This window comes from Elephantulus edwardii, unplaced genomic scaffold (assembly GCF_000299155.1).
Source record: "Elephantulus edwardii isolate Elephantulus edwardi_28Jun2011 unplaced genomic scaffold, EleEdw1.0 scaffold00109, whole genome shotgun sequence".
Taxonomy (NCBI): domain Eukaryota; kingdom Metazoa; phylum Chordata; class Mammalia; order Macroscelidea; family Macroscelididae; genus Elephantulus; species Elephantulus edwardii.
The window spans coordinates 8,091,027-8,104,919 of NW_006399859.1; the positions used below are offsets into that span (position 1 = coordinate 8,091,027).

Sequence of the window (13,893 nt, forward strand, 5' to 3'; positions counted from 1 at the left end):
AATAGAAAGACCTAGATTATATTGCTAAAGGTAAATTATTTGAGTACAGGAAAACAGAAGTATACATTTCAGGTATTAAATTATCAGTGATATGGAAAAGTTGCCATTGATTTCTTATAAAGCAACATTTTTGCAGCATGAAAATAATCTGTAATTTGTTTGGTTTTTGGTAGAGATATAAAGATGGTATCCCTGTTAATGATTTTTCCTGATTGAATGAGAAAACAAACCCTTGATGCTCATGCTTAAAGGACAGCCATTACATTAAATGTAGTGCTGGGACTTTGGGTCAATAGACCTAAATTTACTCCATCCTTGAATTATGTCCAATAACACATTAAATAAAATGAAATAAATTCTTAAGTTGGAGATGAAGGAAAAAACAGGTCTTCCAGTGTAATTATCATTTCAGATGGCTTTTCAACTTACATTTCAGAATATACTTATAAATAACTCAGCATACTTAAGCAGTGAAATGATGAAAATACATTTTAGAACATAATACTGGTCTTCAACTCTTACCATAATCAGTTCTCTTTTTTTTACTTTAGTTAGCTGGAATAAATAATTCCAGAGAAGATAATTAAAAATCAGCAGGCAACTTAAATTTTGTTGAATAAAGCCGACCTTAATTCTTTCAAATACCATATGCACAAATATCAACTGACTCAACATTTAGTACACTCTTTTAAAAGAATGTTAAGAAAGAAACAAAAATCCAAAAACCCTTGGGGCCCTGGCATATGAAGAATACTTCAGATGGACTACATAAACCGGACATCTCACCTGCTCTAGTTGCTATTCTTCTAAAATGTCCCAACTTTTAAACAACACAGGAATAATTAAAAAGAAAAATTCAACACATCAACACATGTCTAAAGTATCTTAACATATCATATTCACAAACAGGTTTGACTCACATCTTTCAATGTTTGAAATATAATCTTGGACCCAATTATTAAAAAAAATCATTGACAAGCCCATCCTAGTTTGTTATTTGCTGGATCAATAATATTAGCAGCCAGATTATTCCAATCGTGCTCCAACAGAAAACAAAATCAGAAAGTAATACTTCTTTGTTTTTTTGTAATTATATGATAATGCTGTTCCTTAATTTTAACATAATGAAACAGGCATTTCAATCAAATATGGGGAAATGGCTTTTTCTTATTTAAGCCATAGGGAGAAAATGAACTGTTCATTTATTACCTAAAAAAGGTATCCATTTTACATAATCTTAGACAGAAACAAATAATCATTAGTAATTTCTTCTTCTGTAAAAATTGGCCAAATTTTATTTTTTAAATGTACTATGTGATATAAATTATATGAAGACTGCATGGGATGAGAATAGTCTAAACTTTTATCAATTTTAAGTCCATTCTAACAAGTGTGAAAATACTTGCTCTCATATGTCGCTTTGGTCCAAAATAATAAAAGTCGAGTCAGAAAGATAAACTAAGAACCTAATCTTTTACCAACATTAATGCTGACTGTTACTGGAAGGAGAAATATCCATGATGAACAATTCTACTTTAACTAAGTATATAATAAGAGTATTTCTGATGAACGTTATCACAGTGTCAAATAAACATTTTTACAAGAGAAAAATATAAAGGAACAAGAACAACAAAAAGAGAGCTATCACACACAAAGTCACAAAACATTACCAGTTTCAAAAGTATCTCTCCATAACTGCAGTAGAGTCTAAGAAGGTAAAGTTAGAGGGTTGAGGATGCCACTATGAAAGGAAGCTGACTAGTATTTATTTCTTATTTTATACAACTCTTACTCTTTACAAAAATGGTTATAGTCATGCCCATAAAAGTGTAACCCATGGCATCTGAAAGCAAACACTCTTTGTAGTTATTTAAAAGGGCCTTTTTAAAAATTATAATACAAAGGTCTGTGCTCTATAAGCAGTCCTCCACTGTGCATTATAACAATAAGGCTTACTTTTAATACAAATACTAAGTGTGAGTTATGAACCACTAGACTTAACAAACATCATTTTATAATTGCTCTTCGCATCTTTTTTGTTTTTTGGATCCTCCACTTCATCAGGGTGTTCAGTAGTTTGCAGTTCTTCAGCAGATTCTTCTTTCTCTGACTCGGAATCACTTTCAGAGTCATCTGGACTTTCGGGATCAGGTGAGTCATCATCATCATCTTCATCATCTCCAGCGACATCACCTTCTCCATCATGATCTTCGACCTAAAAACATCAATCAACAGGCTTTTTCTCTCTATAAACATAATCATCTACTACAAAAATTAGAAACAAAATTCAACCAAATTCACCACCATGGAGTAAATTATGACTCAAAACAGCAATCCTATCGGACAGAATAGAAACTGCCCTGTAAGTTTTCCGAGGCTGTAAATCTTTATGGGAGAAGACAGCATCATCTTTCTACCATGTAACAGCTCCTGGGTTTGAACAACCAAGTTTTTGGTTAAAGCCATGCTTCTTTACCACTGTGCCACCAGGGAACCTTAAAAATGGGAAAAGACTCCCAACTTTTTTAAAGAAAGGTTTCTAAAGATTCTGCCCCCCAGTATGAAAAAACTCTTATTAATCATATTCTGAAAGAAACAGTATTTCACATAAATAAGTTAAATAGTTATGTGAAAAGCAGTTATCAATATTATACAGATTTTATTACTTTAGAATAATTAGCCAGTAGTTTTCACATCAATTCCTAATAGAAGAAATCACTTAAGAAACAACTGAAAAGGAAATCTATCAATATTTCACATTTACATTTCACATTTACACGAGATAGTTAACCTAACTTGGATCTAATAATTTTTTAAGCCATATTTACATTAAGCTGGTATCTGAAAACTTATACAACCTTGAAAAATATTAGCAAGCTCTGGTGGTTCACTATTAAGAAGTTGTGCTGCCATCCCCAAATCAGGCGTTTTAAATCCAGTAGCTGCTCCAAGAAAAGATGGGAAATCTGGGCAATTTACAGTTTCTGAAAAACCCACTGGAGGGTAAGCTGACTTAGGCCAGCTCAAATGGCCCATAACAACAAACAAACAAAATAACTCTTCAGGTTATCCAGAGAGAACTAGATGAACACATAAACATATTTGAAATAACAGTATAAAGAAAACATTTACATATTGCTGCTATTGAGGGCTATGATAATCTGACAGCCAAGTATTAAGAAATTAAATCTAATTTCTCCCCAGTTAAAATAAATTACCTCACTGAAGCCAAGTCCACAGTGTCGTCGGTATCTTCCTGATAATTTACTGTCCATACTTTGCTGATATTGAGACTCCAGTTCTTCATTAATTTTCTTGTCTTCTTCCCCTGCATGTCCAGTGTACTTTGGTTACGTTTCAGTCAAATTAATAAAAACATTGATTACACAAAAAAAACCCATATTAAAGACGCTATTATATTCAAGGCAGATTTCTCTGAGTGTAATTAATTTGACAGTGAATTTTATGAACAACTTTATAGATCCCAAGCCATTACCTGTAAGATAATTAGAGTATCTATTTATGAACATTTCTTTGGAAACCAAAACTCTGAATTCCAAAAAGTGATTAAGAGATGAAAAACTTTGTTTTTCTATTTGACACTGTTAAACATGACATTAAGTCTCTTTAGAAAAGGCTGCCTGATGTAAAATTTAAATGGTAAATATAAATTTAATTAAGTAATTAAATATTATAAAATATTTGGGGTATTAAATATTTAGCTTATTTAGATGGTAATGAATGACTTTTCTTCTAAAAGTCAAAGTCTTCAAATTAAGTTACCAAAACAAAAACAAAAAAAATCCCTACAGTAAAGAAAAGCTTCTGCCTGACTAGAAATAATGAAGGAAAAATTAAGTTCACAAGAGGGCTTAATAAAATGACTGTTATAGCTCTACGTTGTCTTTGCTGACTCATGCAACATATATTGACTTAATTTCTGTAACATCTGAAATATTACATATGCTTTTTTGGTAAATTATGAATCCTAAAGACCAAAAAAACCCTATCTTTTTAAGAACTAGAGCATTACTAATCTCACTGAAGTTTCTTTCGTATATAATAATTTATATATTCATCTGAGAGGAATTTAATTTTAATCCAAATAAGGTTGCTTTAACTTTTTATTAAATGACATTTTTAGTAGATATATACATGATATATACCTTTCCAATCCTAAAGTTTTAAATTAATAATTAAAAATGAATGACAGAAGTGATCTTGAAATAAGGAGCAGTATTTTATTCAAGTCTAATACCTCTAGTATGATTATATTTAACTTTCTCACCTGTTCGAAAGTGAGATGTTGATTTGTGATCTCCTATAACAAGACGGCCAGTATGTTCTTTCTATAACAAAGTTTAAAAAAAAAAGTATTAAAATCTGAGATTAATTTAACATCATTATTAAGTGTCTATTACTTAACTACTACTACTGACTATTCTAAGTATTTTGTTACAAGAAAAAGGATTAAATGAAAAACTGTTTTATGAAAAAGTGGTACAAGGGGTTAAGTGGAAATTTTGGTAGTTTGAATCTACCAGCTGTTCTGGTATAGAAAGATTAAGTGATCCACTCCTATGAGGAGTTACAGCATCCTTGGAAAACTTGAAGCAGTTCTACTCTGTCCTACAGGGCTGCTGAGTCAGAATTGGAAGAACAGCAACATTTTTGGTGGTGGTGGTTTTTTCTTTCTTTCTTTTTTGCATCAACAGTCTTTATTGGTGGCAGAGAGAGAAGGGGAACTCACAGCTCCCACTTCTGAGGCAGTGTTATGAGTCCTGAAATTGAAGAAGACATCATCAGCCCTGGGAGGAAGCTCAGTCTTGTTCTTGAGAATAGAACCAGAGGACAGGAAGCCACTGACACTGAAGACATGATGCCTTCTCTTTTTACGGGGCGGGGGACTACATGCCCATCCCTAGCCAAGAAAAGGAGGGTCGTTTTGGTTTTTTGAGGGAGCTGGGGGATAGTCTTTATGGTGGTGGGAGTACGAAGAGCAGGCAGAAAAAAAAGGTAATTAAGTTAAAGTATATGAATAATGTTACAAGATAGTCTAAGTGCCATTTTGAAAAGAAAGAAAAGAGACTAGACAAAGAGCCAGAAAGTAGAATGAAGATATGGATCAGTTTAGAGTTTGACACAAGACTACAGATTAGAGTTATTTTACATTTTATGTTATCTGGTATGATTTTGTAAGTTAATTTTTCGGTCTGTGAATGCAATCCCCCCCCCCCCCCAACTAATGAAAATTACTTCTTTAACATTTGGGTATCAGGAGAAACAGGTATTTGTGTAACATTACAAGGCTTAGTTATATAGGTATAGACTAAGAAGAAGGGCATTTCACTGTACTATGACAGGGGTTTCAGTTTCAAAATGTAGTCCCCAAAGTAGCAGGACAACTACTTGTTAGTAATGCAACCTGTCTGTCTCTAACATCTCCCAGCCCACCTACTAAATGAAAAGCCTCAAGGATGAACCCCTGTATGCCCACATACTAAGCTTTTCAGTGTTCAAATAAGTAGTGAGGAAATTAGTGGCAGATGCAGAGTATTAGACTGATATGGGGGTGGGTGGGTGTATATTATTCATATGTAATTTCATTTTTTTATGGATGGAATCTTGTTTACATTTGTTATTTTAAGTTTCAAGGAATATAAAATCTTGGCTAATCAGAGTTTTCAAACATTGGCCATGATCACAAAAGTATGGAAGAGTTTAACTCTTGCCATCAAGATGCACATAAACCTAAAATCTCTTAGATTAGCAGACTTTTTCTTTTCTTGAAGAGAAATACACATTTAGTCCACTAGAAAATTTAACATATAGTAAACATATACTGGTAGCCAAATTTCTACATTTTTAAGTTAGGATGCTTTTCATAGGTAGCATCTTATTTTGGAGTGTTTTCACTCTATGAGGAAGTTTTCTTACACTACTAAGCCAGAGTCAGATATCCCCCTTTGCTGTGATTCCACCCTTTTAAAGCCATTATTATTGTGTTGTTATATTATTTCCTCCATTATACAATGACTTCAAACATGTGTTATCTATCCAGCAAATAGTAGACTGTAAATATAGTTAATAATATGAATAAATGTATATCCATGTATATAATAAATTTTTTTATACAGAATTTCATTTTTAGAAAGTTCAAGTCCAAGTCATTTCTGTTGAGCTGAGGCCAACTCACAGCTGTCTTTCTGGCAATCCTAAATCACACAGGAGGATATTGCCCATCTTTCCTTATTAGCAGCTGGTGGATTCGAATAGCCAGAGATGTGACTTTTCAGTTACCAACATAGCCTTTTATGGATTACACTACCAGAGTTCCCTTTAAGAAACTTAGCAGAGTTAAAAAGCTTTCCATTTCATTCAAATTTGGATTGTAGGATGACTGTTCGAACAATACTAGGTAACTGACTTTACTTGCATTTCTATGAGAGACAGTATAAACTCGAATAGTATAAACGGATCCAAGTATATTTAGTCCTCCCTCTACATACATGCAAAGGTCACAATTTCACAAAAAAGGAAAAAAGCAGCATACATTTTGATAATTACCTTTCCTGCTCCCATAAGTCTCAAGAACTTTTGTTTTCTTTCTTCATTCCCCAAGTCTGCTGCCTCCCAATTGCTAGATCCAAGCTGGAAAAGAAATTACCAGATTAAATTCTGTACCTAAAAATCTGCTTTCTCTGAGATCACCTGGAGGGCTCATTAATAGGTAGTGCTGCGCTCCATCTCCAGGGTTCTGATTCAGTGGGTCTGGATTTCTAAAAGTGCTGTAACACTGTTACTGATGTAGGAACCACACTTTTGAGAACCACTGCTCTTAGGCCTTGTAGGAGTTTATAGCACCAGTATTCTAAACCTTGATGCTTAGGTATTTAATATAGTTGTTTAAAAATTCTGGCTTTAGTTAATATTGTAAACCAGCTGCTATTGTCTATTCTGAGTCATGGGAATCCCATTCATGTGTGTCAGAGTAGAACTGTGTTCAAAGGGCTTTACATGGCTGATTTTTCAGAAGTAGATCATCAGGGCTTTCTTCTGATGTGCCTTTTGGTAGTTTATAACCTAAAATCTTTTAGACAGCAAATGAGCCCATTAATCATTTGCACCACCCAAGGACTTAAGTGATACAAAGGATAGTATACTACTGGAATCTCCTGGAAACAATTTTCGTTTTTAGGCCTTTTTTTAAAAAAAAATTATTTTTTAAAAGTTTTTAAGGCTCTTCTGAGCAGTTCTAATTATTTGTAAGGATGAATTTTGTTTTTCTTATAAAGGGCAGGTACTTATTTTTTAATAATTACAGAAGAAAATTAATTGTATTTTACAATTATCAAATGGGTCACTGGACTCTTATAAATCTAAGACATTTCATGGAATCCTTAGTGACATTTACCCCTATGTGTTGAAATAAATATTACTATAACTCATGCATTATTCCTAAATTGATGGTTACACAATGGCTACTAACTACAAGGTCAGCTTTTCAAATCCAACAGGTGCTCTAAAAGAGAATGCCAGAGCAGTCTGTTTCTGTAAAGATTTATAACTTTGGAAACTCCATGGAGCAGCTCTACTCTGTCCTACAGACTTGTTAGGAATTAGAATCAAACTGACAGCACTGAAGGGTTTCTCTGGGTTAATATTTGAAAAGAGTGTATCATGCTGCTTAAAGTATTAGGCACCAACTTTCAAAAAGACACCACATCGCTACTGTTTGATTTTTGCTGCAATAAACACAGGTGGGAATTCAGAATTTTTCCTTTTCTGCCCACAGTGGAAAAGAAAATTGACAAAGGCATTCCACAATGATTAGATAAATCAGATAAAACAAAATGAGTGCAGCATTCTATACTAGTGATGATGAGGTGAACTTTATGACCCAAAATCTCAGTCTCTTAGTCCTTAGATGTATGCAGTCTTCAGTACCTTCTGCAACTCAAGAATCAATGAGACACCAAAATAAGAAACTGTCATCCAGCAAGTCCTTTAACAGAGAGAATTTAATCTTGCAGTATTTTGCAACAAATGCCTAGATATCTTTTTTTTTTAAAGAGCTCAGACCAAACTGTTTTGTTTCATTTTTTTTTTGTTTGTGCCACAAAATTTACTTGATAGCACGCATGTATTCAAAGGTGACTGACTGGAAAGAAAATAGATGTAGAAGTGGGAAAAAAAATTGGCTTGATCATTCTAATTGAGTTTATTATCTAAAAATCTATTTTACAATTTGGAGCAAAGATGACAATGCCTTGACATAAACCACAGATTTAAAAAAAAACACACAACAGAACCAGCAACCCAATAACTTTAAATATATTCAATGATGCAAATGCAGAAATTAAAACTAATGATAAAGCCAAACTGATTAGAAATGGATTTGAAAACGGAAATTATTTTCATTTTACACATGACAGCTGATGAATAATTAGTTGTATTTCAAGGACAGTATGGAATAGAATTTTTTTTTTCTTAAATAATCAAATTCAATGGACTCTAGTAGCATAATGGTTAAGGAATTAAACTGCTAACCAAAAGATTTGTAGCTCAAATTCACCTACAGTAGAAGCAACCTAAAATAAAGTCTGACAAACTGCCTTCAGCAGCCATGTTACCATGAGTTTAAATCAGTTTAATGGTACACAACAATATCATACTTGGTTCGCATTGGTTTAAAAAAATTCATTTGGAAAGGGTGGTGTTAATATACTTTCATGACTTTTACTAAGTTCCAAATCTCAACTTCTTTTCATCTGACTGCAGATACACACACACACACACACATGCACAATTTTCTTGTGCTTTAGATCGAAGTTTACATAGCGGATTAGTTTTTCAATGAATAATCCACACACAAATCATTCTGTGGCATTGGCTGCAATCCCTGCAGAGTTAGCACTTATATCTTCTCTTGGCTCCCCATTTCTTTGATTTTTCCTCTTATCTTTGGTTTGTGGCAAATGCTGACCTTTTAGTCCTATATGGTTAATTGTTTTAGGAACTGCTCAACTCTTAATCTCCTCCTGTGTGATTAAATGCCTCTAAAATTCTGGCAGAAGGCCAGTGATGAGTAGGCTTTGACTCGATGGTACTCAACAACTGTCAAGTTTCAGTTCTGATCTAGTTCTCATTATCCCATCTTTTATCAGATTGCGTAGTCAGCACATCACTGTATGGAACAGTCAAGTGGAGGGAAGAGAGACACCAAGCAAGTGTGACAAAGAATAGTGGCTTTATTCACTTATTCAGTGAGCCTGCAATCTGCACTTACCTACAAAGACCACAAACTCATCACTGTCAAGTCAGAACCCAGCCTCCACTGGGCTCCCCATGGGAGGAAACTTTTCATGTTGATCCCCTGCGGTAATGATAGTTTCAAAGCCCCAGGTAAGAGGCAGCCTTTGGATTAACGCTGCAGATAGCCTTAAAAATAACTACACATCACTTTGTATAAGGAGCACTGATGGTGCACCGGGCTAAGTGCTTGACTGCTAACCGAAAGATCAGTGGTTTGAATCCTTAAGCCACTCCAAGAGGGGCAAAAAAGAGCTAGTGGTGTTATCATAAAGATCACAGCTTAGGAAACCCTAGAGACAGTTTTGTCATATAGCATCTCTATGAGGTGGAATAGGAACCATGGTGGTGCAAAAGGTTGGTGGGCTGAACCCATCAGCTGCTTCATGATCAGTCTGTGTGGAAAGAGACTTCACCATTTGCTTCCACACAGATTAGTTTAGAAAAAGATGGGGCAGAGTGGAACGTAGGGTCACTATGAGTTGTAATTGTTAAGTAACATGATGTGGAATCAAGATGGCACATGTAACCAACTGCATAGTGTTTTAGAACTTTGCATAGTGTTTTAGAACTTGTGAATTTCTTTTCATTTTATTCTTTAAAATCCCTTTCAACAGTTTTCTTTAACAGATAAGGACAATGAAAGGCTAAGTGGCTCGTCAAGGTTCTCTGATTTTAAGTCCTGTTCCTTTTACGTATGTACACAATCAAAAGAACACGTGAAAGCATCTCTGAATTACAGTTTAAAAGACACACACTATTAAAAATAAGTCATAAATCCAAAATGTTCCAATGTAAGAAATTGTCTACATAACAACCATATAATTTACAACTTCTAAAGTTTTCTTCAATCATCAAATCCTTTTGATTCTTTTTTCAAAAACCTTTCCCAAGTGTTGCATTTTGAAAAGCACTGAGAGTGTCTGATAAATACTTAGAGGTATCTCTACCATTCGCTAGATTTCATCTCTCGTGTTTAAGATATAAAGCATTCATTTCTCTAATTAAAACAATGAAATCATTTTTAAGGTCTGTGGTGGTCTGGTGGTAGAAGTTTTGCCTTTTGTGCAGGATTTTCTTGTGTACTGTCGAGTCAGAATCGACCCTTAGTTGACCCTCCAATGGGTTTTCAGAGGCAATAAATTGCACAGGAAAAGATTACCCACCTTTCCCCTATGGGGCAGCTGGATACCCAGGTTCAATTCCTGGCTAATGTCCCTCATCACTGCCAGCAGAGGCTTGGGTGTTGCTAAAATCCTCAAGTTCAGTGGAACTTCCAGATTAAGAAGTGCCATCATAAAATGTCTGATGATCAGCTAATGAAAACCTTAGGAATCACAACAGTGAAACTGACAGCAGATTCCGAGAAAGGCTTAGGACTTGTTTTTAGGTGCTGTCGAGTTGTCTCTAACTCAGAGCAGGTACAAAAGACTGAAACTCTGCCTGACCCTGTGCCATCTCCTTTGTGCCTAAGCCCACTGTTGCTTTTATTTCCCTGAAGGACATCCTCTTCTTAGATGACACTCCATGTGTTTCCAAGCATGATGTCCTTTTTTAAGGACTGGCTCCTCCGATAACATGCCAAACTATGTGAGATGAAGTCCTACCAACCTTGCCTCTAAAGAGCACCCTGGCTACACTTCTAAGAATTGTTTGTTCTCCTGGATATATAGTATATTCAGTATTCTATGCCAGGATGATGATTCAAAGGTATCCACTGTCCCAACTTTCACATCCAAATGAAAATACTATAGTTGTGCTTAAGTATGGGGCTGACTTGATAACAGTTAACATCCCTAGTTCCCTTTAACTGAAATATATTCTTCTGACTCTTACTTAGGAGCCCTGGTGGCCTAGTGTTAAGCAGCAGCTCTGCAATCCTGAAGGCTAAATTTAAATCTACCAGCTGCTCTGTAAAAGGATAGGCAATCTCCTCCTGTTAACTGTTGCTGAAAATCCGCTGGAGGGTCAACTATGGGTCAGTTTTTACTCAATGGTAAACAATAACAACTCTTAGAATTTACTTATATATATTACTAGCATGTTCCCAGAGTGCTAGTCTGTAAATGAAGGTCTACTTTTAAAGTACTTTGCTAAAACAAATTAGCATGTAAGGAAGAAAAAGAAAACTTTATCTTTTCTAAGCAGTGGATTCTAGAAGTAGAAACTGTTGTCCAACTACTTAATTAGTTGATTTCTATATTTTTTTTAAAAAATAATTTTTTAAAAACCAAACAAGCAGTAAACCAAAAATTCATTGCATAAGAAACTTGAGGGGGGAGATCAAAGGGAGGAGAAAACTATTGTATTTCATTGTACTATAAGCAATATAATTTTAGAGAATGGGAAGGTTTTAGGTCCTAAATTTGAATTGAAATAATATGTTCTTCAAAGAGAATGTGATTTTTGGAGACTTAATCTTTTTCTTTAACTATCACTTCCAGTTTTCTATCAGCTTAAAAGATTAATTCTGAATCTAGCAAAACAGGTGTTTATCCTAGTAATCAAATCACAGTTAACAATTATGAGGGGGAAGACAATATAATAGCTTTTAAAATGAGAGCCAGGTTACTCTAGAGTCCAAGAAACTCTTACAAATATTAAATTATGTGAAAAGGTCTAAAATGCAGCACACTAGTAACTGGGAGAAACAAGGCTCACTGAATTCATATTATTAGATTTGTCCCCAAAATTTTAATTAAACAGCAATTAGTGCTAACCCAAAGGTTGTGTTTCTCCAGCAGTTCAAATCCACTGAGGCAGAAAGTTGGCCAGTCTCCTCTCATTAGGTTATATAGCCTGTGAAACCCAACAGAGGATCAATGGAGTCAGAATTGATTTAACAGCACTAAGTATGTTCTTGAATCTTCCTGAGGAACTAAATCAATTTCCTTAAGAAGTCTTACTGTTCTGGCCTTAATTCTAACTTTAACACCATCTTGCATCATGTATCTGATGCACTGCTTGTATTCAGTAAACTTTTTTAGGGTTTATTAAGTATGAGAAGAGGAGAGAAGCAGAACTACACTGTATAAAGCTCTGGTTATCCTGCAGGGAGGTGCACTACTAACCCAAAGGTGGCTCCTCTCTGGCAGTTCTAATCCATAAGCAGCACCTTAGGAGAAAGATAGGCTATCTCCTCCTGTGCAATGTACAGCCTCGGAAAAATCACTTTAGGGTTAGCTATCTGCAGATTCAAACTTGAAAGGATTTTTTTTTGAGAACTACAATAAAGAACATAGACAGCTATACACATTCAAATGATACAGCTTTAAACAAGAGAATACTAGATGGCATCCCTTTATCATTCTTAAAACAGGCTGTCTGGTGAAGAAGCCTTCTTTGGCACCACTTCCTCATGCTCCCCTGAATAATTTAACCATTAATGGCTCATTGAGAGTTGGTTTTTTTGGTATAAAATTCTGTATTTATTGACTACTTTTCATTACAATGAAGGCGTTAGAATATATGAACAGGTCTAGAATGTACATCTGTAGTTATCTCTGAATCTTCAACATGGCAGTAAACCTTTAATAGGCTTCTCTAAGGAACCAATAGCTTGCTATTTAGAAGTGAGGATGGGGAAGGAGGAAAGGTACATCAAATGGGCCTCTAGGTCTCAAATGCTTAGACTTCATCACTATGCAACAGTACCACGTTAATCCTCTGATGCCATTTTTGGTTCAATACCCTTCTCAGTTTACTCTCAACTGAAACCGTTAACAGCACATTGCTAAAATTTCGGCCAGATAATGCGTTCCAATTTGTGACTACACCTTGATTCTGTCAAAGGAGCATTTTTAAACGTAAAACAGGGATGCTCTGGCCGTTTCTATCTTGAGCAGAAAGGCCTGAGAATGAAGTTTTACCAGTCCTCAGACATCAGAATCTCCTGTTATTTCACTTCTGAACCCTGTCAGGATTTCTTCAAACCCCTATTCCTACGCAGGTCTCACTCTTGGCATGTAGACCTCTTCATAGCTTCCGAAACAAATTAAACAAAGATCATTCCCCTTAGGCTTTCTGGTTTCACCTCCCTCAGACCTCCCACTTGGAGCCATCTGCGGCGCTTCCTCCTTCATCCACCCTTCCCGGCCTACCCCAGCCTTTAGTAGGCCTCAACCCTCCTCCACTCCGCCATTATTATTTACATCGTCGTCTGGGGAGGCTGAACGCTTCACCCCGTGCGGGTGGGACTCCCTGGCAGCACTCATCGTTGCGGAGATCAAGACGGGAGATGTCGAACCCACTCGACGTTCTCCTCAACCGGAGCACTAGGAGCCTTCAATCACCCACCAGCTCGAGAAGCGCCTTTCCAGAACGCAGACTCCTCCGTCCCTTCTCGGCCACAAACGTCACTGCCGCGGCCACACGCCAGCCCGAAGCACTTTGGGAGTTAGAGTTTTTTAGCTCTCTCCACAGTCGTCTGAACTAAGAAGATGGATGGGTACCTAAGACTACAATTCCCAGAAAGCCCAGCGGCGCGAGTAGCTCAGGGTGGCGGGCGTGCCCCCTGAAGCCCCGCCTCCTTCTGCTGGTGGAACGAGCTTTCCCGCGGATGGTTATGGCAGTGGTCGTTGG

At 35.9% G+C, this 13,893-nt stretch overlaps 1 protein-coding gene across 1 annotated transcript; it reads right to left on the bottom strand.

Moving 5' to 3' along the window:
• Window positions 1–1,744: 1,744 nt before the first annotated feature.
• Window positions 1,745–13,671, bottom strand: LOC102877551 (chromosome unknown open reading frame, human C11orf58). The gene is made up of 5 exons (XM_006892044.1): window positions 13,464–13,671; window positions 6,568–6,651; window positions 4,289–4,349; window positions 3,219–3,328; window positions 1,745–2,215 (listed from the first exon to the last, which is right to left on the bottom strand). The coding sequence occupies exons 1-5, from the start codon at window positions 13,524–13,526 to the stop codon at window positions 1,982–1,984; spliced, it is 552 nt and encodes a 183-aa protein (XP_006892106.1). The 5' UTR covers window positions 13,527–13,671; the 3' UTR covers window positions 1,745–1,981.
• Window positions 13,672–13,893: the final 222 nt, after the last annotated feature.